The sequence below is a fragment of the Lissotriton vulgaris genome, chromosome 3_1, assembly GCF_964263255.1.
Source record: "Lissotriton vulgaris chromosome 3_1, aLisVul1.2, whole genome shotgun sequence".
Taxonomy (NCBI): domain Eukaryota; kingdom Metazoa; phylum Chordata; class Amphibia; order Caudata; family Salamandridae; genus Lissotriton; species Lissotriton vulgaris.
The window spans coordinates 1515043112-1515070413 of record NC_141689.1 but is presented as its reverse complement, the minus strand read 5'-3'; the positions used below and the strand labels follow the sequence as shown (position 1 = coordinate 1515070413).

General features: G+C 48.7%; 1 protein-coding gene across 4 annotated transcripts in view; it reads right to left on the bottom strand.

Moving 5' to 3' along the window:
* SEC31A (SEC31 homolog A, COPII component) overlaps positions 1-27302 on the bottom strand; it is a 256619-nt gene that overhangs the window by 95466 nt on the left and 133851 nt on the right. For all 4 annotated transcript variants that reach the window (XM_086961994.1, XM_086961992.1, XM_086961993.1 and 1 more), the window contains exon 7: positions 21624-21766. In XM_086961994.1, the coding sequence (XP_086818120.1) occupies positions 21624-21766 (143 nt within the window). The remainder of the gene's footprint in view (positions 1-21623; positions 21767-27302) is intronic.

The following is a 27302-nucleotide window of genomic DNA, read 5'->3' as shown; positions in this document are numbered from 1 at the left end:
GTAGTTCATTTGAAGAGCCAGGTTTTTAGGTCCTTCCTGAATTGCGGCAGCGATTAGGATTGCCTGAGGTGCAGAGGCAAGGAGTTCCTTATCTACGCAAAGAGGTAGGAGAAGGTTCTTCCTTCAGCCGTGGTCTTGCGGATTCGTGGGATGGTCGCCAGGGCAAGTTGGGCAGAGCGGAGATGTCTGGTGGGAGTGTAGAAGGAGAGGCGGTGGTTGGGGTATGCAGGTCCGGCGTAGAGGAGAGCTTTGTAAGCGCGGGTGAGGAACTTGAAGGTAATTATTTTGTTGATAGGTAGCCAGTGAAGGTCGCTCAGGTGGCCGGTAATGTGGCTGTGGCGTGGGAAGTGTAGGATAAGTCTGGCAGAGACGTTCTGGATGTTCTGCAGTTTCTGGGTGGTGCCAGCGTAGAGTGCGTTTTCATAGTAGACTGCTGAGGAGTGAATTGGTGACTGTTTTCCTGGACTTGGTGGGAATCCACTTGAAGATCTTACGAAGCAGGTGGAGTGTGTGGAAGCAGGAGGATGAAAAGGCGTTGATTTGGCAGTTCATTGAGAGCAAGGACTCCAGGATGATGCCAAGGTTTTGTGCATGATCCGTGGGTGTGTGTTGGGGGAGGGGGGGGGTTCCGATCGCTGCTAATGAAAAGCTTTTCTCTAAATGGCAAGGGAAATAAAAACACCTCAAATATCCCATATTCTAGGGGGCGTGGCTTAGCGGTCCATCATGGCGGACGTAGCCTAGAAGAGCCCTGTCCAGCCCGCCACTTATCAGCCTAATATCTTGTCTCTCCTGTTCATCCCCCAGCCCTAGAGGAAGGAGCAGTGCCCTGGGCCGAGTAGCTGTGCTCCGGTGCCATCCGCCGAGAGCTGACGGTCCCGGTCACAGAGAGGAGCGGAGCGACGATCTGCGGCCTGGTCCGGGAGCGTGCAGCCGGGGCCTCAAGTTTCGAGCTCTCTGACCCAGGCATGCGGGAGGCGGCGGCGAGCGGTGGAGTGCGGCCGGAGGGTGTTGGAGGGCCGGGCCGCTCCCGGGGACATCGGAGGGCCTCCCCTGAGACAATCCGGCAGACAGAGGGCTACTGCTGGGGGGCCTGGCTCGCTTCCTGGGGCCAGAGTCTTAACGCAGCGAGGCCTGAGACCAGGGCGCAGCCGGGAGCTGGAGTTTGGCGCCATCGGAAAGGACGCGACCCTGGTGGCAGACTGCATCGGCAGATAATCGGGGGGCAGGTCGGCCTTCGGAGGGTGCCACGGGGGTGAGCACGGCCTGCAGTGGGGCTCGACAGTGGTGGTCAGCGGCTCTGGAGAGGGCCGGCCCCGGCGTGGGTCTCTCGCTTTATTGGGACCTAGAGCCACGTGGATGAGGCCACAAGGGAATATTGAGGGGACCCTAAGACACACCAAGTAGCGCCGACCATTCTTCTTGGCCAGTGGTGCATGGGCTACTACGCAGCGATGCCTGGTGACCGGTGGCGCAACTGAGGACCAGAACCACACGCCTCCCGAGAGGTCGGCCCTTGTAGCAGACTACATTGGTAGGAGATTGAGGGGCAGGTCGGCCTCAGTGTGGGCAGCCAGAGTGTGTTTGACCTGTGCAAGGAACGGTAGCAGAGGTCAGTTGCCCAGGAGAGTGTGGCCTGGTGGGAGACATTTGTGCAGAGTGTGGCCGGTAAGCAGTTGGGTCGCACTGTTTCAAGGATCTTGGCGGAGTGATAAGGTGACCGCCCTGGAGAGGACCGCCCTGGAGAGGTGTCGGGGGGGGGGGGGCTAGCACACAGGGCCCACCGGCGATACGAGAGAGACAAAACCCTAGCATACAGGCAGCAGATCTTAGTGTTGTGTCCCCCCGGCCATGGTTTACAATGACCACAGGCAGGAGTGGCAGAGGGACTACGAAACAGGGGCCCATTGATAAGTACACGGGTCGAGTGGAGGAGCTGGGGCCGCCGGGGGCCAGCACAGCCCGGGACCAGACAACGCGGCATTGATGGCAGCGATAACCCAATCCAGGGATATGCTGGACGCGAAAATAGGAGCTGTGGGTGCAGATGTCACACTATTGCGTCAGGACTTGCGGAATGCCGTGGCCCGCATCACAGAGGCCGAAACCAGAATTTCGGGGGTGGAAGATGATGTGGCGACACTGAAGGGCAAAGTGGCATGAAAGGGGCTAGCACTTAGAGCAGAGGACGCGGAAGGGCGGGCCCGGCGGAACAACCTTAGATTCGTAGGGCTCCCGGAGGGCTGTGAGAAGGGCAACATGAAACGCTTCTTGGCCCAGTGGCTGGAGAGTTGGCTCCCTCCAGAATCCTTATCAAGATGCTTCGTGATAGAGCGGGCCCATAGAGCTCTGGTACAAAAGCCACCAGTGGGGGCCCGCCCAAGCCCTGTGATAGCCAAGTTATTGAACTATCATGACCGTGATACCATTCTACGGGAGGCAAGGGCGAAGGACCCTCCCCTATATGAGAATCGGAGAATTCTGATCTTTCCGGACTACACCATGCTCGTTCACAGCGGCCAAGGCGCGCCTCCGTGACCTTAAGCTTCCCTATGCCTTACTTTTTACGGCCCGCCTGCGGGTTGTGTTTCAATCTCGCACCCACTTCTTTGACACCTCAGAGGAAGTGTTCCATTGGACTGATGAGACGGTGAAGCTGAGGGCGCATACGCTGCCAGGCCATGACTCTGACTTCTCCTTGAGCGAAAAACTGGCGCAGACCGCCAGGGGCTCGCGGAGCAGAGGGAATTGGAGGTCCAGATCTAGGAGGCGTTCCTCACCGGGGGGCGCAGAGGGCAGCAGAATGCCTGCTCCGGAGCATCCGATAACTGATCCTTGACCTTGATCCTTGAACTTTGGCGTACATGTACCCCTACAGGGTGTAGATGGAGGGGGCACTCTGCCGGTATGGCCGTAGGGCCGAGAGGGGCGGTTGTGACACTTAAACTACAGTGATTATGATGGTATGGGGTGGCAGGGGGATGGGGGGGGGTTAGTTGAGGGGCAGACCCTTTCCCCTGGCTTAAGGCTTGTTGGGGGGGGGGTGGTGGTTAGGTGAATGGCCTGTTTAATGCGGATCCATTGGTGTGGACGGCCTCAGGTCCTGCGTTTGGGATCGGGGGTGGCCCATGCAGCCACAGGTACTTCAGAGTTTTTGAGGTATGGGAGTGGGTGTTTGGGGGGCGGGGTCGTTGGGGGGGGTGTTTGGTTTGAACTGCACGATGAAAATGAGGTCTCAATGGTTTGTGTGTACACGTCTACTATGCCCATCTTATGGGCCCTTAACATACATGCCCCTGGATGGAGGTTGAAGGAATTAGGCTGATGATTCCCAGGGCATCCTTACATGTTCTTAGCTGGAATGTGCGGGGAGTGCTCGACAAGGTAAAGAGGGTGGCAGTCTTGCGGCTGGGGAAAAGGGAGAAAGCGGATGTCCTGCTACTGCAGGAAACGCATTTGCTAGGCAACATAACACTTTGTTTACAGCGATATGGATACCAACAGGTCTATCATGCCGGGTTTGCTAGGGGGTCCAGGGGGGTGGCCATTCTGGTACATCGTAGATTGTCCTATGTTCACTCGACACAGTGGGTTGGCCCGCAAGGCGATACATCTTTATTAAAGGGATGCTTGGTGAGGAACCCCTGGGGTTGGGGAGTGTGTATGCTCCACCCCCACTGCAGTGGTCACTGGTGGAGAAGTTGTTTGCTGTGTGGGCGGATATTCCTTAGGCTCTAGTGGTGGTGGGGGGAGCCTGGAATCATGTCATGAATTGCCGGATGGATCCATGTAGACCGGGGGTGGTCAGGTAGCAGACACGCCCACTAAATTAGGAGACATGGTTAGGGAGAAGGGCTGGGTGGACACATGGCGATACCTACACACACATAGTCGGGAATATACCTTTTTATCAGCGGTCCAGAAGTCCTTTTCTAGATTGGACTATATATGCTGATCAATATGCTCAGCGGGAGTGCCTTCCTGCGGCAGTGGTGGATAAATTTATTGCGGACCTGCCACCTCGTACGGTAACTGAAGAGGTGCATGAGCGCCTTGAACTTCCCTTGTCTGCTGAAGAGCTGGGCACGGCCCTAGGGGAGCTTAATACCGGAAAGGCTCCCGGGACCAATGGGTTCCTGAGTGATTTTTTTAAGAAATACCACCTCCAACTAGGTACGCACTACAGGGCAGCGTTGGAAGCGGCTAGAGAGCAAGATCGCCTTCCGGCTGACTGTAGACATGCGGAAGTAGTGGTGTTCCACAAGCCCGGCAGGCCCCCGGAAAGGCATGAGTCTTACCGACCCATTTCTCTCCTAAACGTCGAAGCTAAGATACTGGCCAAGGCACTGCCAAACTGCCTCCTTAGACGTGTACACACAAACCATTGAGACCTCATTTTCATCGTGCAGTTCAAACCAAACAGCCCCCCCCAACGCTAGAATAACGCTGCATAATCGTGCATCAACTTGTGTTCTGTTAATTTGTGTTGGGCCACAATGCTGCATTGGTATTTTTACCCGAACATTTCAGTTGTGCAACGTTGAGGAATCTCAGGCATTTTGCCTAACAAGCATAACGCAACATGCCAGCAATGACACAAGATTACGCCAGGGTAAACAACATTTCGCCTGGATCTCATTTACATGCATTTTGGCCAGAATGTTTGGATTATTATGGTTTAGGGAAAAAACACACAGTGGCACCAATTTTCTAAGGCATGCAGGGTGAGGAATGGAGAAATTGATGAAGTATCACAACAGCCGCAACAAGCTTTGTGCACCATGCCAGTCACAGTTTTGCAGTTTGCAGAGACCCACACAGCCTCTCAAGGCTTATAAAATGGATGCAATAGAGGTATGTTCTGAGTAACGCACACTATGCAATTACCAGTCAGAAGTTTACTTTTTGTTGTTCGCTATACAACCTGTCAATGTTATTAAGAAGTTGGCTAAAGTTGTATCGCATTTAAGAGTCTCCGGGGTCCAACAGACGAGTACTGTAGTGATTTCAGATAACCAAGGCCACAATTAAACAACAAAACAAAAGTGTGTCCGGTTCCTTACGCCTTTGGGAGGGCGCTGAGGCCTGGTATGGATTTCTCCATCTTGTTAGACTAATTGCTGGCCTCGGCTGTGGCCCGGAGGGCCTGTCCTCCACGCAGGGAGCTTGTTGGTGGTTGTAATTCCCACGTTTCTGCACAATTGATGTGGCATGTGAGCATGGCACAGAGCCTCTGCGGGATTTAATTAACAGCCGCCGCCGCCGCCTAAAGGTTAGGTGTCCTTTCAAATGTCACAGCAAATATATTTATGGATTTTAAATGATGTGGCAGCGTTAGTTGAGTGCGGCCGCCCAAACTCTATCGCGAGGCGGTTTTGAAGCTCTGGCCAGTCTGGTGCGGGAACATGTATTACTGGTAAGTGCAGTTCCGACTTGGGGGCCTCTGCACGGGGCTGCGTCACCTAACAAGGAAGTCTTAAAGAGTAAGGCGTGAGACAGACAACTCTGCCCCACTGATTGGCTGGAAAAACCACGTGCAATGATGCGTTAGTGTATGACGCAGCATTTGAGGCTGGTCTGTCACTTTTTGAGAAGGGGCCAAGAAGCGTAGGGTTGGTCGCCGTCAGAAATTGGATAAACAAGATAAAAACATTAAGGAATACATCCTAATTACCCGCAGTCCAAATTAATTAAAACATTTGCACTCATAACTTGTTGTTAAAATGCAGGTGATGCAGATTGGTAGAGCGCACTATAAGCCCGGAGGTTCCTGGCACTAGCACTTTATAGGGGGGGGGGGGGGGGAGGGGGGGAGGGGAGAAGAGGATATAAGTGGATAAGCACTAAAATAAAAGGGTGAAAAGTAAACGGCAGAGGAAAGGCAGCGCTGGGAGGGGGGCTGGGCAACCATGCCAGCATTCCGATTCACGAGCAGATGGTCCTGTTTATGACCTGTGGAGCGCGTGAAGTGGTGGCAAATGGAATCAGAGCGGCCGCAGTCGCTTTGATGTTCTTGTCTTGTCTTGGTTTGTGGGAGGGGTAGGGGGAGCGGATTCCTGTGCACACGCCTGGTTCAAATGAACTGTACGCGATCAGCAGCTGGGTAGACGCTTTTCTGAACGCTTACTATAAATCTCGCCTACCATCCCTACGGGGTGGAATAGACGAGACCTAAAAAAAGCAATAATAGATAAAAGGAAGGTGAAAAAAAGAGCATAGGAGCAAAACGGCAGGAAGCAGAAAAACATAGGGCAGAGAGCAAAGCAGAGATGATCCCCACTGGCAGTAGGTTTCTGGAGGGCCGCTTTAGGACTTAAGGTGGTAGAGGGGTATGGTCCAAGAACTACCAGCAGTTTACCTGCCCTGAGGAGTCCGGGTGCAGATGTGCTGTTTGGGTATGTAGCCTTATGCACTACAGTGAAGGAGAAAATTGGGATCCACTTAAAAACAGACTACACAGGGGGACCTGAGGACAAGTCCAGGAGCTTGGTCCACAAGGGTCGAGGAAGTAAGGCAGCATAGTCGGTTCTCGGTAACCCGGCCTGGTGTGCTCGAGTGCAGAAGGGTTTGGTCAGCTGGGCTGGTGCGTCGCAGGGTCTTAAGGTTGCTGGTCGTCAGTTGAGGGTGCAAAAATCAGGACAGTTGGGTCACTCTGGAAGTGGGTCTCTGCTCTACAGACATCCCTCGATGACTGCTCAGTCTTGGTGCTGTTGGGAGTCCAGACTGGCTGTAGGAAGCTGGCTCTGTATAGAATATACCAAAGTGAGGTGCAGTGTGCACAGAGTCCAGTGGAACCCGAAAGGTAGGCAGTGGTAAAAGTAGATAGTACCTTACTCTCTATTTGTGGTAGTGTGGTCGAGCAGTAAGGCTGTATCAGAGGACAGTGTTAAGCATTTGTCGTACACACTCAATAAGCAAATGATTTTACACACTCAAAGACTAAATTTCAGACCAATTATTTTTGTATAAAAATATTATTTTAATTATTTTATTTCCTAGAACCAAGCAAGCCTGGCACAGGTAGGTGATAAATACTTTGCAGTAAATATACAGTTGTAACACAGTTTGGATTGTAACTGTATATGCACTTTGTTTTGATTTACAGTACTGTTACTGACAAAATGCAATACTTTGGAAATACAGCACATATACTTTGTATGGGCTTTTTTAGTAAAATGACCAGTACATTACTTTCAGATTACTTTACTTATACAGTGTAGTATATATGGATACTACGCTGGGACATTTCCTGTAAACAGGTAAGTAAAAACGTTTTTGTTATTTAGTACAGTTGCAAAAGGATTTCTTAGATTTTCCAACTCTTTTCATAGAAAAACAGTCAATGTTATCCTATGGAGGAAAATAGTGTGATCGGTTTAAAGGTAAGTACTTTGTTGTGGGAGTTGGTATTCTGGGGTTAGACTCAGGGGTACCCCAGGGTCAAGGATGCACTCTTGTTACACCCTCAGCGGCACTAGGGCGGCTGGGTGCAGAGTGTTGAGGCCCAATGTTATCCAATAGGAGATAGGGGGCCTCCGGTTGGTTGCTGCGGACTAGCAGGTCACTGAGTTGTGGGAGCATAGCTCCTGGACTTAAGCTCAGGGCAAATGGGGGTTTAGGCCAGCACAAAAGATGCACCCTTAGCTGCACTGGGGCGGCCGGGTGCAGAGGGCTGTTTTGGCATCGGACGCCCTATAGCTTTCAATGGGGAGTTTCAGTTTGAAAAAGCACAGCAGGCTCGGGGAAGAAAGTCTCTGGGTGCGACCACCACTTGGAGAGGTAAGTTGGGATGTTGGGGGTTGGTTAGGCACCGCCGGTTGGGTCACCCAAGGCCGTGGGGCATCGGGTGCAGGGGTGTCTTTTAGGGTCAGATTTTCTTACCAACTCCTGGGCGCGGTTGGGTGGACGTTCCGGATTTAGGCTGCAGGCATTGGCTGGAGGTTTGAGGCACGTCAGGGATCACTGGATTTCGGGTCTGGATTGCCAGGGAGAACTCCTTGTGGTGTTAGGCCACTCGAACTTGGGCCACGGGCATCGGGTGCAGAGTGGTGCGGATCCTTGCAGAGCTGAAGTCTGTGGCTGAACAAATCCGGTGTTCACGGGAGACCAAGTCTTTGGGATTGAAGGCAGGCAGTTCCTCAGGGTTTCCTGAACGATGCTTCCAGAGGATGCTGGCTGCAGGATACACAGGGATTTCGCTGGAGCAGGTTCGAGGTGGGGACAGACCGGTAGGGCTGGGGCCAAGTCCGTGGGTGTCCTCCTCTTGTTAGCTTTGGTACGGCTATTCGGTCCTTCTTTTCTTCTTGTAGGTTCTTGTCTACCTTCTTGGTTCAGGGCTGCCCCCTACATACAGTATTTAGGCGGTGATTTAGGGGCCTTAGGGTCAGTAGTCAATGGGCTACTGGCCTTAGGGTGACTACACCCTTGGTGTGCTCACCCCACGTGGGGGAGTGAGCACAATCCCAAATCTCGATTGGGGAGCGCCGGCCATCTGCAAGATAGCAGGCACAGAAGAGTGGGCTTCACCTCTCTTCCCCACCTGAGGGCTGGGGTTGGCAGAGGTTGGGACACCATCTGGGCTGGCAAATTTTTCCCAACTGTCTTCCCGCAGAAAAGGAGGGGAGACATGAAGGGGGTCTGCTCCAGATAGCAGGAGAGGCTGGAGGCCTTTGAAGCTCCCCTGCCACAGATGGCTCTTCCTGGCCTGGGGGAGGTGGGACCACCTCCTCCCAGGAAAGGCTTTGTTTCTGGGATCGGGGAGCGAAGCTCCCACCTCAAGGGTCCATAAACGGGTCTTGTGGTGGCAGGCTGGTGTGTACCAGTCAGGGAACCCATCTAATCGCTGGTCGTTTTTCAGGGGTCATCTCTAAGATGCCCTCTGTGTGCATTTTTCATTAAATCCCACACTAGCATCAGTGTGGGTTCAATGTGCCTAGAAGTTTGATACCAAAAGTTTTCAGTGCAGCCATTATGGTTTTGTGGAGTTTGTAATGACAAACTCCCAGCACCATATACACTTAATGGCAGCACTGCACTTACAATGTCTAAGAATGGACTTAGACACTGTAGGGGTACAGGGCTCATGCACCTGCACCCTCACCACTGGTATAGTGCACCCAGCTAGAGGGGTGGCTGAGCCATGCCAGGGCAGTAGGTTGTAGGCAGGGCACACATAGATGTGTGCCATGTCGACTTTCCACTTTGTTCTGCACCAAAACACGCAGCCTGCAAATGCAGTGTGTGAGTGTAAAGGTACAGGACCTCAAAGGGTGGCACAATAAGTGTGGCAGCCCTTGACGGCCTTCCCTGGTCACAGTGCCCTGGGTACCTGTGGTACCATTTAGGGGCTGACCTGTGGCCAGAGTGCTAATTGGGTGTACAAGGTACAGTTTTGGGGAAAGAACACAGGCCCTAGGAACCTGATTGGAAGGGACCCAGGGCACATCAAGTCAAAGTGCATCAGTAGTCTGTCAAAAAGTGTGTGCTGGGGGGGTTACTGCAACAGAAATCCAGCTTCTCACACTGGACTTAAACAGGCCTTGGTTCCTGCAAGAGGTCCGGCAGCCCGGGTAGTGGTGCTGTGCAGCTTCTGTTGGTCCTGGCGTCTTCTCTCTTGCTGGAGAGATGGATCTAACTGTGATCTCTTACTGGGAGGCTGCTGCATCGGTACGTCTGGGGAGCTGCAGTATGGTAAACCAGACTCTGATGTTTTGGTGCCTGTGGACTGCAGGGGAGTAGCTCCTCTACTCCATTTGAGATTACAGGCAATTTGCGATGGGCTGGCACTCTACCTGGGTTCTTGATAGAGGCTCAGCTGAAGGATGAGTCGGTTACTTCATGATTGTCCCGACTGGTGCAGGCAGGGTTTGGTGCCAAAAGTCCACAGCAAGTATTCCCTTCTCGTTTTCGCTGCTCATATTTGTTCTCTTCTTCTGAATCTGTTGAATGTAAGTTCCTGGCATCAAGAGTGCACCTAAACACTCAATTTAGGAGCATTAAGGGGAGTGACAGGTAGTAGACAATGGGCTACCTATATTGAGGGCGACTACACCCCCTATATGACCACTAGGGAAGCCAGGAAGGGTTTCGCAGCGGTCGAAGCGCCTTGGGACCCTACGGGTAAGTAGTGCGCTATATAAATGCCAATACATTTACATTTACATTTACCTCCTGTGGGATGTGGGAATAACCCAGAAACAGTGAGCCCAATTCCACCAAAAACCAAGATGGTGGAATTCTAGCTTTTGTGTTCACATCAAGTAGCCCACTTTAGGGGTGGAGCTAGCCTGATAAGGAACATGCCTCCTGATAAGCTAATTTTCCCACCCAACCTGATGCGAAATGGGCCCGGGCAAGGGGGTGGCGTTTCTGGGGGAATCCTGGTTCGCATACCAAAGGAGGTAGAGGGCTCCGAAGCCTCCTGCCTTGGAATGCTCATTACTGAGCCATCCTGCTTGGGGGAGGTGACAACACCTCCGGCCGGAGCAGGCATTTTTTATGCCGTCAAAAAGCGCGGGCTCTCACATACAGGGAATCACAAACCTGTATGTGGTGGCAGACTGGTCTACATCAGTCAGCCAGTACTCTAGAGATTTGTAGGTTTTCAGTGGGCACCTCTAAGGTGCCCTCTGGTTGAATGTATTAATAAATCCATCACTGGAATTAGTATGGGCTTATTAATATGAGATGTTTAATACAAAACATATTTAGTTTCAGTGAATTCATCATGTAGCTGAGGAACTCTTAATCACCAGTGCCCAGTACATATACTCAAGATGGCTTACGTGTTGACTGCCAATGTCCAAGAATTGAAATATACATTACAGGGCTTACAGCTGCTCATGCAGATATGTCCTCACGTGTAATATAATGCACCCTGTCTTAAGGCTGTAAGGCCTGCTGAAGGGGTGAATTACATATACTGCATGCAGTGTCTGTATGAATGGCACACAGGAGATGGGTCATGTTGTGTCTTCACTTTTGTTAGCACCATGTCACGCAGTCTACAATGGAGGTCTTTAGGCCCGCCTGCAAGTCCAGGGGACTTGCAGGCGGGCCTAAAGGCTTCACCAATTGGGGACAATTGTACAGTTTTAGGGAAAGAGATCTGGCACTGGGGAACAGCAGGAACCCAGTGCACTTCTGTCAAAATTGCATCAAACACCAGGCAAAGGTGGGGATGACCATGTTCAAAGGAGCACTTTCCTACACTATGGTCACTAAATTCTGATGATTTCTGTGAACTATTAGAGTCTGTAACTACTGGGGCAATATGTTGGGTTGTAATTGTATTGAACTGATTTTTTGACAACTGTTTGCGAGAAAGTGCCATCTTTCTTGCACTGGTATGCCCCCACTTTTTTCTGAACTGCTGATGTGCTTTGACTGAGTGTGCCCTGGGTTCCTGCAACCAGGTACCCAGGGCCTGTTTTCCTTCCCTAAAACTGTGTTGAAACTAAAACCCAATTGGCATATCTGGCCACCTGTCAGCCCCTAGTAAATGGCAGCCTAGGTACCCAGGGTATGGTGACCAGTGAAGACCCCTGAGGACTGCAGCACTTATTGTGCCACCCTCAGGGGCCCTGTACCCTGACACCCATACACTGCCTTTGCAGGCCGAGTGTCTAAGTAAGGGACTAAACAAAGAGTCGACATGGCACACATCCCTGTGTGCAATGCCCACAGAACCCACTGCCCTGGCCTACTTCAGTCACCCCTCTAGCTGGGTGACCTATGCCAGAGGCGTGGGCACAGGTGCATGAGCCCTGTGCTCCTACAGTACCCAGGGCCATTCCTGGGCACTGTAAGTGCAGTGATGCCATTAAGAGTATATGGTGTTGGGAGGTTGTCATTACGAACTCCACAGCACCATAAATAATGGCTACACTGAAGACTGACAAGTTTGGTACCTAACTTCCCAGCACATTAAACCCGCACTGACGCCAGCGTGGGATTTAATGTAAAATGCACCAGAGGGCATCTTCGAGATGCCCCCTGAAAACCTAACCTACAATCCACGTCTGGGCTGAGTGGCTGCATAGGCTGCCACACAGCAAACATGTTGCTGGACCCCTGGGTGGAGAGCCCTCCGCTCTCCTGGGCCTGCAACAATGCACATCCTGGGCGAGGTGCTAGGTCTCCTCCCCCAGGATGGGCAGGGGGAAGCTTCAAAGGCATGCCGGCTCTGTGAGCTTCTCCAGTCCGCACCAGGAACACAGAGACCCGGGAGAAACGAAGATAACAAGACGCCATCAGACATCAACCTTCACGAGGCCATTGAGCAACCTCTATCAGCTTTAGTTTTCATGAATATTTCGGATACTGAATGTATCAGCCCTACTTAACTGCCAGACTATCTCCCGGGTGACTTTAAGAGCGCATTACGCTTGAAAGTCAATTAATACCACTTGTTTATTGAAACTTATTCTGGTCTTGGGCCCCTCCGGGTCGGAAGTATCACCGGAAGAGCGACCTCCTGGTCCAAGCACAACCATTCAGAGCCCTGAAGATTCGCGAGATGCGATGAAACACGTGTCGGCTGGTTGTTTTCAAGCTGTGATATATTAAACAAGGGGACCAAGACGTTGTAGTCATCATATGTATATTTATTTTCATCAATTTCATCGGATTCCTTTTTAATACCCAGCTAGAATAGCGCTCGCTTAGCGCTTTTTAACTCACTCTCTCCTGCATCCAGGGACCTCTCCCCTGCCACAGCCTTTCCCGCGCAGCCGAGCTTGACGCTGCAGCGGACACAGGACTCCCCGTTCGCCGCCTTCAGCGGCCGCTCCCCCGGCCACGCCCACTTAATTGGACACGCCCACCTGGAACCTTCATTAGGAGCTGACTACGAGCTCAAATCACACGGATTCCTCCCCTGCTTCCCGCGGGAGTGACAGCTAAGCCCTGATTCCTTTTTAATACCCAGCTAGCATAGCGCTCGCTTAGCGCTTTTTAACTCACTCTCTCCTGCATCCAGGGACCTCTCCCCTGCCACAGCCTTTCCCGCGCAGCCGAGCTTGACGCTGCAGCGGACACAGGACTCCCCGTTCGCCGCCTTCAGCGGCCGCTCCCCCGGCCACGCCCACTTAATTAGCCACGCCCCTTTTTTGCCCTACAAACCATGTGTTTCCACCGTACGCGCAGCGGACGGGCGCAGCGGGCACGTCGTTTGCGCGCCGAAGGCGCGCCTAAGGCAAGCCCGTCTGCGCCCGTCCGCGACCGGCCGGGACCAGGGGCTACGGATCCTGCCCCTCCTGTGTCCTATACCTCCGCTCAACTATCCGCACTCATGGCCCCCATTCCAGCCTCTCCTTTGTTAGTCTCACGCATTGCTTCACTTGGCCTTTCTGCGCCTCCTTGTTCAACTTCATCCCCCTCCTCCTCTCCCACCTTTCCTCCGACGGTTCATCAAGTATCCTCTTCTCTCATACCGTCACCCCCTGTAACTTCTGCTCTACTGCTAAACACCCGGTCAGCAGTTAAGCATCAAACTGAACTTTTCAACCTCCTACCTTCAGACTGCCCCGATTATCTTCTTCTCACGGAGACTTGGTTCTCTTCTGACTCACTCCCCGACCTGTTAGCTATTCTTCCTGACACACACTATGCCCTCCGAATGGACCGCCCAGCCGGTAAAACCGGCGGTGGAGTGGCAATGATTATACGATCCTCGCTGAAATTCCAGCTTCTTGATCACTCTCCAATATCCAACGTGGATTTCCTGGTCGCCCGGTCCACTAATCTTGTCGATCCCCTCACTTTTGTCCTTGTCTACCGGCCCCCTCTGTCCATGCCTCAATTTGTTCCCCTACTACAAGATATTTTGGCCACTTTGGCACTGAATAACTCGGCAGTTGTCCTATTAGGAGACTTCAATTACTGGCCTGACGATCCTCGAGAAAGTCTAGCTTCCAAAGATTTTTCTGCAACTCTCCAGTCTCTAAACTTTATCCCTCACATTTTTTCACCCACTCACGTTAAGGGTCACACCCTGGACCAAATTTGGTCCCTGCGTCGCCCCCGCTCCGTTCTCTCTACCCTTCCCTGTCTCTGGTCGGATCACTTTTTAATTTCTTTTAATATTCCCCTTCCCTCTTTCACAAAAGCCCCTCTCCCCAAAAACCAGTCAGCCCGCTGCTGGAATCAGACAGATCTCTCTCTTCTCTCTTCCTCTCTGGCCTCCACTGTACCCGACATGACGGACCTCTCTCTGGAAGATCAAGCCGACGCTGTTCGTGCCTGGTTATCCTCCTCCTGCGACCTTGTCGCCCCTCTTAAAAACATCAAATCTGTGCGGCCCCATGAGGCCCACAGATGGTTCACGAGTGAACTTAAAGAGCTCAAACTCAATCTCAGGCGATCGGAGCGCCACTGGAGGAATAACTACTGTCCCCTTCTCCGCATTAAATATAAATCATTGCTTAACAGTTACAAAAAAGCCATTATTTCGGCGAAAACAGTATACTTTTCTGAAAAAGTTGCCCGCTCCTCTAACAAATCCCGAGAGATCTTTTCACTTGTCAAACAACTTGCCACATCTGATCGCACTAATGCTAGTTTTGCCCCATCCCTTTCGTTCTGTCTTTCCCTTAACAATTACTTCATCGATAAAATTACCATTATCAAAGCTACCATCCCCGCAGTCTCACAAACCCAGGTCATCCCCCTTCTTCCGCCCCCGCCTCTTATATTAGATCACTTCCCCCCCATTTCTGCTGCACAATTTTCCGCTCTGCTTGTCAAGGTCAAGTCAGGATCACCAGCTGATTGCGCGCCGGCTCGGATCCTTCAAACCCTTTTCTCTCACTCTCCTGGACCCCCCCCTTACATTACTTAACTCATCCCTGGCTCTCGGATCTGTTCCTTCCTCCTTCAAAGCTGCTACTGTTCTCCCTATAATAAAAAAACCTGGCCTGGACCCTTCCTCACCCTCCAACTTCAGGCCCCTTTCCCTCCTTCCCTATTTGGGAAAGATTGTGGAAAGCCATGTCACTTCCTGCCTGTCCTCACATATTGAGAAGCATGGCCTTTTGGCTTCCCACCAGGCGGGCTTCCGCCCGGGTCACTCCACCGAGACCGTTGTCACCACTGTCTTGGACGAGCTTAAGGGCAAGGTCGACTCCAATCTCCCCCAGGCGCTGGTGCTCCTCGATCTGTCGGCTGCGTTTGACACGGTTGACCATGCCATTCTTCTCGACCGTGTCAGCGCAGCCGGCATCGGGGGGGTAGCACTCTCCTGGTTGAAGTCCTTCCTCCAGGACAGGTCCCAGGCAGTCCAGCTTGCTGGTTTCTCTGCTCCACCCTGCTCCCTTGCGTGTGGGGTCCCCCAAGGCTCCTCTCTTTCCCCCCTTCTCTTTACTCTACATCTACCCTCTTATTTTCTCCCTCTGCGAGCTGGGGGTCTCCGTGTACAACTACGCTGACGACCTCCAGCTCATCTTTGATCTTTCTACCCCTGATTCCTCTTCTTTTTTTAGTTCCACTTTAGTCTTTATTTCGGACTGGATGACCACGAATCACCTCAAACTAAATCCTGACAAGACGGAGCTTGTCCTCACTGGTGGTCCCTCTAATCCCTGGTCCCCTACTTACTGGCCCCTTTCTCTTGGTACCCCTCCTCTTCCAGTCCCCTCTGTTCGCACCTTAGGCATCAAGGTCAGCAGCGACCTTTCCATGCATTCCCAAGTTAGCTCTGTAATTTCATCTTGTTTCTTATCCCTCCGTCTCATTCGCAAAATTTCCCGTTTTTTTACCACTGAAGCCCTCAAATCCATCATTACAGCCCTCATCACCTCTCGTCTCGATTACGGGAACGCCCTTTACTCCGGCATCCCCGCCTTTGAAATGCGCCGGCTTCAGGCCATCCAAAACCAGGCCGCCCGGCTCATTTTTCACCTCCCCAAATTCTCCCACGTCACGCCCGTCCTGAAGTCCCTTCACTGGCTTCCTGTACGCTTTCGCTCTTCTTTTAAATTAGCCTGCCTAGCCTTTTTAGCCTTCACCCATTCCGCCCCTCTCTTTATCGTTTCTTTGATCACTCCCTATACTCCCTCTCGCACTCTTCGGTCATCTTCTCAACTCCTTCTTCAAGTTTCCCGCTACCGTAAAGCCCGTATCGGTGGCACCCGTTTCTCGGTTCTGGCTCCCCAGTATTGGAATAGTCTTCCATTATCTATCCGTTCGATCCCCACTTACCCAGCTTTTCGAAAGGCATTAAAAACCTTTCTTTTTCTTCAGGCCTTCCCCGGTTAGTCCCTCCGGTTGCAGTGCAGAACCCGTCTCCCCCGCTTCAGCGCCAGGAAGCCGCTCGGCCACAGTGCGCTTTATTAAGTTTCTTTTTTCATTTCATTTCAACTGTATATTACTTTGTGCTTCATTGTTGTTTCTCTGCACTTATTTGTCAATTTGTTAATGGCCACATTGTGACCTATTGTACTTATCGTGTGTGTGCATAGGGTATGTCTTTTTACTTACCTTTGGATTAGGACAGATTGCTGACTTCTCCATTGAGTGGTTATATGGTTGTCCACTCACCCATTTGCACCACCTCTTATTATTTCTTGTAGTGCTTCCATACTGGCAGTGCGCCCATTCTCTGACGTCTAAAAACCATTTTCATTTTTTATAGCTTCTCCAGACCATTTGAGGTACCCAGCAACTGGCCCCCACCAGTCCTGACCCCCACTCTGGCGGGAAGACTGGCAGGAAATACTACGTCAGGAAGGGGGGGGTGCCAACCCTACCCCTCAGGTGGGGGAGACTAGGTGAAGCATGAACCGGGCTCGGGCCATCTTGAAGATGGGGAGCCCTGCCCAATCACAGCTAGGCTCCTGCCCCTATCCCACAAGAGAGGAGCAGGCTAGGGGGTGTACTCACCCCAGGACAGGAACCGATTGGTCCCTGCCCTTGCCCAACCTGTAATGCCCCTAAAATCAGTAGTTAGGGGCTCCCTGAACCTTCCTTCCTCAGATCCCGATAAGAAAAGAAGAAAAAAGACCAAGAGGAAGAAGACCCGCCGCGCAGCTGCTAACAACAGGACGACAACAACTGACTTGGCCCCAGCCCTACCAGCCTGTCGATACTGGAACCTGCTCCTGCCTAAATCCCGCCGACTCCTGCGGACAGCAACCTTGGGACACCCAGAGGACCTGCCTGCCTAGACCCTCTTAAAGCCTGGGACTCCCATCAGCAGAGGCTCCGCTGCAACAACCCCCCTGGTGCCATCCAGGAAGCACCAGACCAGCCCACTCTGCACCCGCTGAGCCCGGCCCGTGCCAGAGTGATCCAAGACCACGAGGACGTCCCCCCGGCGACTGGGACCCAAAGTCCAATGCCCAAAGACCCTCCTCGACGAACCAGACGACACCTGCAGACTCAGAACCAGGGGCCACCCCAAAAGCGACCAGCTGAGGGTAAGCTTTTCCGACACCCAAAGACACCCCTGCACCCGGTGCCCTACAGCCCCCTGTGCCTCCCTTTGGGGTACCTACCTGGTCTCCAAGATCCCAACTTACCTCTCAAAGTGCTGGTCGCCCCTGGAGAGTCTCCGTCCCCGAGCCTGCAGCCTTTGTTCCCTTTTTACCTTTCTCATTTGATAACATTTAGTGCCAAACGTCTCAAAAGCACCCTGCACAAAGCCGCCCGAGTACCGCTGGCTTTGCCATCTTTGCCCTATCCTGCTTCCCCCTTTCCCTTGAGCAAGTGACCAGGAGCCCAGCTCCCACAGCTGCGTGGCCTGCTAGCCAGCAGCCACCAAATGGAGGCCCCCTGTCCCTCATTGGATAACATTGGGCCTAACTACATCTGCACACGGCCGCTCCAGCGCCGCTGAGGGTGAACCAACTGTACCTACCTGACCCTGGGGGACACCCGAGTCTATGACCAGAACCACAACTTCACCAGTGAGTACTCACCTGGAAACCGGTAATTCACTTACTTGCCATTGGATAACATGGACTGGTTTGACTAGAAAAATCTTCTAAGTGTGAAGTTTTGGAAACTTGTTATGTTATGTTATGTTATTAGGGTTCTTCTATAGCGCAACGGCTACTCCAGTAGGAGTGTCCCGGCGCTTTAGCGAAGAGGTCCTTTAAGAAGAGGAAACATAACTGCAGAATAGAAGGAACAGCGAAGTTAACTGGTAAACAGCCAGGTTTTTAATGCCTTTCTGAACGACATCAGACTAGGGGCCTGTCTGAGAGAAATGGGAAGCTCATTCCAGGCGCGCGGGGCCAGGTAATGAAAAGAGCGCCCCCCTTGTCTGGTTCGCTTGATGGTTGGAACAACCATTTTAGACAAGGAGGCAGATCGCAAAGTTCTGCTCGGCTTGTAAAGAGCAAGGCGCTTCCTAATGTACCTAGGGCCTGAGTCATGAAGGGCCTTGTAGGTCAGCGTCAGGCTTTTAAAGAGAGCCCTCTTGGCTATAGGAAGCCAGTGCAGTTCCTTCAACAAGTCAGAAGCACTAGCTCGTCTAGGGAGTCCATAAATAGCCCTGGCAGCTGAATTTTGGACTACTTGAAGTCTCCTCACGAGATATTTAGGGAGTCCTAGATAGAGGGCATTTGCATAGTCCAAACTCGACGCGACAAGTGCTTGGACAATGACCCTTCGATGGTTCATAGAAATCAAGGGGAGGAATTTCCTGAGCATCCGCAGGATCCCGAAACATTTCCCCGAAAGACAGGATATTTGAGGCCCAAAGGTTAACTCATTGTCAACAATGATACCTAGATTTTTAGCCTTGGTACTTGCATTAACCGGTGGAAACAGGTCTTGTGGCCACCAACTTTTCCAGTTTGGTTCAGAGACACATCCAAAAAAAAGCAGCTCCGATTTTTCAGAGTTGCATTTTAAGCCGTGTCTTTTGAACCAATCAAAGACTGCTTCTAGGCAGCCTCTGATGCGGATCCCATCGAACACCTCATTCTTGTCGTAAGTGAACAAGAGCTGGGTGTCGTCAGCGTAAGACACGATCTGAGCGCCGAACGACTCCGCAACCTCTGCAATGGGGGCCAGAAAGATGTTAAAGAGCAGGGGGCTAAGAATAGACCCCTGAGGGACCCCCACTTCCAGAGTTGCCATAGCTGCGGAGTGAGGTGGCGCCCAGATCGTTTGTCGACGGCTAGCTAGAAATGATTTGAGCCAGTTCCACACCGTCCCCCGGAGACCACAATCCAAGAGTCGAATTAGGAGGGTATCATGGGGAACAGTGTCGAACGCCGCCGACAGGTCCAGCATGACCAACATGGCCTTTCCTCCAGTATCCAAGACCTCTCTGATGGCAGTGGTGACTTCAAGTAGCGCGGTCTCTGTGCTGAAATTTGCACGAAACCCAGATTGAGTAGGGTGCAACAGATTGTTATTCTCGATGAAGTCTGAGATAGATCTGTGCACATGTCTTTCCGCCACCTTTGCCAGAGCAGGGAGGAGAGAAATAGGCCTGTAGTTGGCATGTATGATGGGATCCAAAGCTGGTTTTTTTATGAGTGGAAGGATGAGAGCACTCTTCCAAGCCTGAGGGACTACGCCAGAAGACAATGAGGAATTAAGAATGGAATTGATGGGGCCATTTAGCACAGGGGCTATTTTGTTAAGGCAAGAGACCGGGCAAGGACCTAGAGGAGAGCCCGACTTCAAGCTTGTCAGATGGTCTTCATATAAAATTAACAGAATTCCGAAGTACTCACCTGGGATCCGGAGAGAAGCTAGTACTGTACCTTGAAGTCCAGTACTGAAACGCAAAAGTAATCCTTACCGGGTTTACTAGTAACCTGAATTTTCTCCATAGGAATCCATTGTCTGCTTTTCTATGAAATTTCTTCTGTGTCTACTTTTCAAAACTTGAAATATTCTTTAAAAATCATACGAAATACTGAAACGAAATTCCTTACCTGTTTTAAGTTGAGAACCCAGTGCTGGACCGAGGAACCCAGTACTGGATTACCAAAGTAACAAGATTGTACTTTACCTGCAAACTGAATTTTCTCCCATTGAATAACCTTGCCAGATTTCTGTTGAAAAATCTCCAAGTGTGAACTTTCAAAATAGCTTTATATTCCTGAAAAATCACTTCAATACCTAAATGTTTTTACTAAACTGTTTTCAGCTTAGACCCCAGGACTGAATCTAGGAGCTAGTCCTGGAACTACCAAAGTAATCTACAAAGTAATCAACTGTGTTTATATAAGAAAATCCATTGAGCTCAATGCTAAATTGGGTGTAGAATTGTGTTGCCTACTGCTACCCCTGTACCTATTGTATTTACAAAGTTTATTGCCTTTCTGCAAAGTACTCATCTGAGACCTCTCACATTGAGAACAGTATATTTTGATACCTGTTGGTTCTAGAAATAAAACAACTATATCTTGGATATAAAAACAATTGGTCTGGAGTTCAGTCTTTGAGTGTGTGAAACCTTTTGATGACTGTGTACAACAAATGCTTTAAACTGTCCTCTGGTACTGCCTTACTGCTCAACCAAGCTACCACTTTAGAGAGTAAGGTCACGCCTGGCTTTAACCTCTGTTATACCTCTGGGGTTTGTGGACTGTATACACAAAGTACCTTATTCTGGTCCAGTATATATAGAGCCACTTTCCCACACTAAGTTTAAATATAAACTATAATAATCAGTATTGAGGCCCATACTTCACTTTTATGTTTTTACTACACATTTGCAATGGTTTAATTAACCCTGCAAATAAAGATGTACTTACTTTCTTAAAAGACAATGAGCCTTTATTCTTAAAATACATAGAGTAGATGGGCCTGTCCTTTGTGAACAATGAAAATCTGTGAACAATGAAAATCAAGCAAACTGGGAAATGTGCACAAAGGAGGTTAAGTGTGTTCGAAGGGGATCGTATCACAATTCAAATGCATGACCACAGGATTAAGACCAAATAATCACTGTCCCAAATCTTAACACCTTCAGCGCGGCACAGATTCCTGCGCTGTGCTGAACGTTCTAATGAGCCAACGGGCTCATGACGGAACGGTTCTGTAATGAGAACAGGCCAACCGACGCTCATGACGGAACCGTTCCGTCAATAGCATCGAAGGGGTTAAAGCTGTGCTGTTGTCCATTTGGATGCATTCCACGAAAGTAGAACTTATCCACAAACACCTTTACATTACTTTAGAGACCAAAGTGGCAATTTGGTCCGCTACTACGATATTCCAACCTCTAACTACCTTAACTCTTTACACATCTTCTTATCAATTTCCATAAGTTACTTGGTTCAAAAAGTGATTTTTTTTCATATGAGCGACCGACTAGTCATCAACACCTGTCAATATTAGAACTAATCAATCAAGTGAATGCAGAGTAATATCTCATTAATGCAAGGTAATACGTACTAACAAAATATCTGTGGGATTATCTCAGAGTTAAGGGAAATGTTTGTGTTCCTTATAGAATTAAACGCCATATGACAGCAACAGGCCTATTAGAAGATCAGGGTAACGAGGCATATTACACTGCTTCTCTTTTCACAGTTGAATATAAAGTCGAAAATGCAGCTTAAGTTACCTCAGAAATAAATAACAATAGTTTGTAGAGATGTATGGTTCAAGCTGTCACACTGATGAGAGAAATGGCCTCAGATTACAAAAAGGCATACCTTGTGTGGTTTTCCATAACACGCAGTGGGGAAGAAGCAAATCGGAGATCCCACATCTGGATCACAGGAAGACGGTCATCCTCAGACGCAAGAACCAATTGGGTTGCTACGTCAGGATGCCATTCCATGCCAGAACAATGCATCTGAAAGTTGAGATTAACACGGACTGAAATTAAAGTAGCAGAAAGTATACTAAACACCTTAAGTATGGTATGGTAAACCATCCATGCCAAAGCATGCTTTTTGAATCTGGACATACAATTTAACTACAACAGTATGCCCTTCTGAATAACTTAAAACGTAAACTGTGCGGACCATAGGAGCACTGCCTAATGAATTAAGCATCAGAATTGGACTAAATGGTTTGAGTACACCGTTTAAGTTCTTCATGGCAACACAAATTATCATCTTATAAGATCTCAAAGCATTTTTTCTGGGCATTCTCATTTAAAGATTTATATCTAAAGATACATTTTATTAAAACATGATCCTCCTTGTACACAGTGCCAAAAATGATATGCCTGTTAAAAACATAACCTTGGGAATAAAGAGAACGCAATAACCACAAAATGAATTTATGCTTTATAAGCCATCTGAACCTCATCGGTAGACAGCAAACAAATACATAAAAAATATAAGTTAATCTATAGCCTTCTGAAGTTTCCTCAGGCTCTCCTTGGGTAACAGCAAAAGTAAGGTCTGAAATAAGTATAGGTAACAGAGTGAGGTTGAACATTTTGGCTGCTGCAATCCTTCTGCATCAGAGGAGGCCCCAAAGTAGTGCAGGTCTGGCTGCACAGGATAACTTAGTTTAAATGTACCATCTAGTCAGTCATTGGGGTAATATGTAACCCCAGATATGCATTGGCTTCCGTGGTCCATTGAAAGGAGAATTCTGCCTTGAGCAGGTTCACCTGGTCCTTAAAGACAAAAAAATATTTTTAATACAAGTTGGATACTGTTCTAGAACTCTCCAGTTCCTTCATCAAGCCGAGATGGAGTTAACTGAGTCAGTCACTGACAACAGATCATCTTAATACATCATGAGGGTGTATTGCAAGGCACTCAATGTTGACTCCGCCTAACTTAACATTTCTGGCCACTAAATGCGAAAAGTTCCATATTGTTCACGTGAAACAAGTGGGAAAGGGTAATACCCCTTTGTAGTATCTCTCTGGATCTTTATCTGTAGGCATTGATAAGAATCAAGCCTGTCTGATCATTATACCCAGTAAATCCATTGCCTGGAAATCTCCTCCTTATCCTGAACACCTCAAGTGTCTCAGCCAAGATACAGCAAATCAACATATTTAAGTGTATTCTTCCAGGTTTAATGATAGAAGTACGGCCCTCTTCTGCATTCTTTTGATACTGTTAAATAGGAGGATCAACCAGGGGTGTAACTGGCCCCTTCGGCCCCTCCATTGAGCCCAGATCAAGAGCCCTCATTACATTCCACAGAGGGGGCCACATCATATTTCATTATGCCACTGGAATCACCTTCTTTGTATTTTCCCTAAAGTTACTTCTAGGAACCAACCTGGAATTAAGTGGGTCTACCGACCACAGCAAACCCTCCCCAATTTCGTTGCTAATATTTTCTGCAAATAGCTGCGTGTCCAAACTCAGTAACAATAGTGGCCGGTAGGCAGCGCACACTGTAAGGTCTCTTCCAGGCTTAGCGATGACTGCAAATTAACACAAGTCTAAAAAGGATTAACTATGCCCATGTCATCCCTTTTCATACCCCTGTTGAGTCCCCGGGTGCCGTTCTCCTATCCCTGATAAACTTCGCTTTCAGCTTGCATAGCAACAGCAGGCCCCATTTCCCCCTCAATAGTGTTTCTGCTTAGTTCTAAGTAAGGCATAGGATTTTCACCCTGTGCTCACAGAGGAGAGCTCTGCCATATCTTCAAGGAGTCTGTTCTCTTTTGGACTGCCTCATGCTATTTCAACTTTGCCGCATTTGTATTTCCTATCTTTATTAATCTTGGTCTAAGCCAAGATAATAGCCTCTCAGGCTATCATTTTATGAGCATCCCATAAAGCAGTGGTTTCCAAACATTTTTGAACTGCGGCTACCTTGACCAATTGGCCACTGCCTGTGGCTCCCCACTGTTAATTGCTTTGGGAGGGTGAGGGGCAGATGCAAGCTCGGCCTCAGGAGTACTTGCATTTTTCTCCCTGAAAACAATTGGGATGAAGCTGATAAAGGTAGTATAATCATACACGCAGTGTGTTTCGTATTACTAAGTCGGTGCCTCTAATAAAATATTACTAGTTACACTTCTTTGCCCATGCCTTTTTAAGAGTACCCTCTCAAACCTTTTTATCCCTCCTACAGTGCTAGATAGCACCCCTATACATGTAGTCCCCATTGCCAAAGTGTTTCTGTACTTATATTTGCATGCACTTCCACTTCTACCCATGCCATACGTGCCAACACACCTGTCTCAGCAGTGACTTGCGATTTTTTAAACCACATGCAGCTTTATTTTTGCATTCTCATCCCTAAAATTGCCTCCAAATCAATGCAAGTAAAATACATTCCTGTGATTTATTTTTTTAAACGTCCCTCTTTCTTGCTTCCAATTGTTGGCATTATGCCGTATATGGTGTTTTACTTCCCTGCGCTCAAGGAGAGAGCAGACCTGTCTGGAAATGTGTGGACTGAAAGAAATTTGTACTTGATTCATAGGTACTTCCAGTAGACGTCAATACTTAATAATACTTAGTGTGTTTAATAGAAAGGACAACTGTACTTTCCTGAAATGCATTTGGAAAAAAACGAAACTTTGGTGTAAAATGCATTTGAAAAATAACAAAACTATTAACAAGTCTAACAAAATGATTCAGGTATCTTTAACTTAATTTGGGAGAGTTGGAATGTGGGGATCCAGTGAAATATGGAGATCATCTCCCTCGACATGCCATCAATTAAGCACTACATTTACAGCTTTAGGCATGTCACTTGCAAATCATCGACATCATGAGTTTAAGTCTAATTAGTTTAACTGAAGCAAACGACCCCTTCAACATTAAATGCAATAAAGTGCTTAGGACACCGCTCCCTTGGCTAGGTTTGACGGCTCCACTGGGAGCCACAGCGCACAGTTTGGGAACCACTGCCATAAAGTATTAGCATTCACCTCCCCATGTCATTCTAGGCCATGTATCCATTTATACCAATTAGAATTTAATCTTTTATTCCTTTGCTTTGCAGCAGCTAGTCTCTCAATCTTCAACACTCTCCGGAATGCGTCTCAATACAGAGATGCCACTATCTTATCCAGCTGCTGCCCCCACATACATTTTAAGGCGCATGTTTGCACTACATTTTCAACAAAACTGGCACTATAGACAATGTTTTCTTGTCTTGCTTTTCTCAAGTAAGGTAGGTCAACTTCAGTCCTCATCAGGTTTTTTTCTAGTGTTTAAAAGCAACCCTTTGATATTCAAGTCAATGAGACAGTGGTACCTGACCAAAATAATAGGACAAAGCATCCTTCCTATGAGCTGCCTGGCCCTCCATTTCGTTTTCAGGTCTTACCTACAGACAACTTTTAGCGGTTTATTTGCAAAAGACCTCTTGTGGACTATATCAAACTAGTAGAGTGGACTTGAAGCTTGCCAGCTGCTTACCACAGGTTGGCTTTCTTGTGACTCGTTTGACTGCTTGTGTTGAAAGGTATTCCTATTTGTCAATACTTCTTTACTGTCCTTTTGACTGGATGACTTGTATACTTCCACTGCTCATCTTTAAGCACTCCAAATGTATGTGTTCTCATACACTGCTTCACCTCTCAAATATATTCCCCTGCACACAAATGTTGCTCCCTTCTTCCTCACTTGCCCTCCTCCTCATAGACTGCTTCTCCCTTTCAATCAATATCCACCCCTCACCATATGTTCTGTATTACTCTCTAATCCCCCACCCAATCCACCTTTACATTCACCGCAGTTTCTTTTTAATTTCCCCACGCTCCCCCTGCAGCCTAAAACTTGTCCGCTGCTCCCCTACCCACTTGCCATGGTTACATCAATCACCCACTCCTCTGTTCCTCCCACACCCTTCACAATCCTTAAACTAAAATGTTTTATATTTTGATTTTTCCTGGAGAGCCCAAGCAGATTTTTTTTTAAGTTACCACGCCAAGTGGTGTCTTGGATCAGTAACTAAAAAGAAAAAAATTATAAAAAGGCGCTTTCATCATTTCATAGGCACGCATATGTGTAAGGATACATGTACACCTACAGAATGACATGGCCAGGCAGTCGGCAGTCATGAAACCTACATAAAGAAGTCTTTTCTTTTGCCTATGTTCAGGGCCACTGGAATTAAACAGAAGAGGAAGGCCAAGTTAAACAGCAGGGTTGACTAAATTATGCGGCAAAAGAAGCCAAATTATGCAGCATAATGCAGCACATTACTGCTGAACGTAGTCAAGCATGATGTGGATTTGTTTATTTCTGAATGACTTATGAAAGAAAGCTTGAAAAAGTGCCTACTGTAACTCCTTTTCACAAACCTTCCGCTTGCAAGCAGTATTGCATTATTTCACAATGGTCCACTGTTTATGTAACTAGTTTGTTCTGACACATTAGGTCAAAAGGGGCTGAATCAATATTCATGCAGTGGGTTAGCGCATAGGTGGTAGGGTTATGTGACGTTTTAAAATTATATAAGATGGTTTGTTAAAAATGTAATTATTACCACTAAAACTTTGCAGACCTAATGCTGGTCTATAGAGAAAAGCGCAACATTTGAGGATGAGCCAGATCTTTTTGGGTCCCTACTAGAGATGCTGCCTGATTTTCTATTTATTTTGCTGCACATGCGAGACATAATCTATTATTAATTTTGCCTATTATTCTTCATTGTTCTATTATTGACAGCTGTGCTGCAAACGTGGACCGTTTTAGATTCCAACCATCAAATCTAGGAAGAGAAGAGGGTCTGTTGTAGCTTGGAGAAAGGTAAAGTGTAGGGGTTCGTCCAACTGCAAGAAAAAAATCAGAATAATGTCAGGGCCTATAATGCCTTTTTAGTCCAACTTGTGGCACAACTGTACTTCACAACTCTAAGGGGGACATCTATGTAAAAGAGCGTAATACCTGCTGCTGGCTTCAGTGGGTTAGGAGCGGAACACAGGAAAGCCCAAAAGGCTTCAGGTCATCACTTTCATTTCTCTTTCTTCACTGCATTTTTTCAGGTCAAGACCTCTACAATCTCCTAGTTAAACTGTCCATGTTAATGCACTCACATGAGAAGACTACTACTACTCTCTCTGCCCCGCTTTCTGGTCTTCTCACACTTCCCAGCTCACCACCTTGCACTGTGCTCCTGTTGATGCCACTCACACATTTAGCTGCCAGGCTCTTAATTATCATAAAGATTTCAGCAGTTTACCAAGTGTGCTGCCAAAATCTGCCTCTGCCATTTACTCCCTATAAGGACTGCCAAAGTCGCCTCTGCCACATATTCTTACCACAAATTTGGAGATTATTAAATTTGGAGATTATTAAAACGTACTGTTTTCATTATTTAGGTGTTTAGATTATCATGTGAAATCACTATTGCTCCTTATTTGATTGCGTATCCGAACCATTGTAGCATTTATATTGTGTATACGCCCCAGGTTTGGGTTATAGGGCTTCCTCTGTTGGTGGTAGCCATTT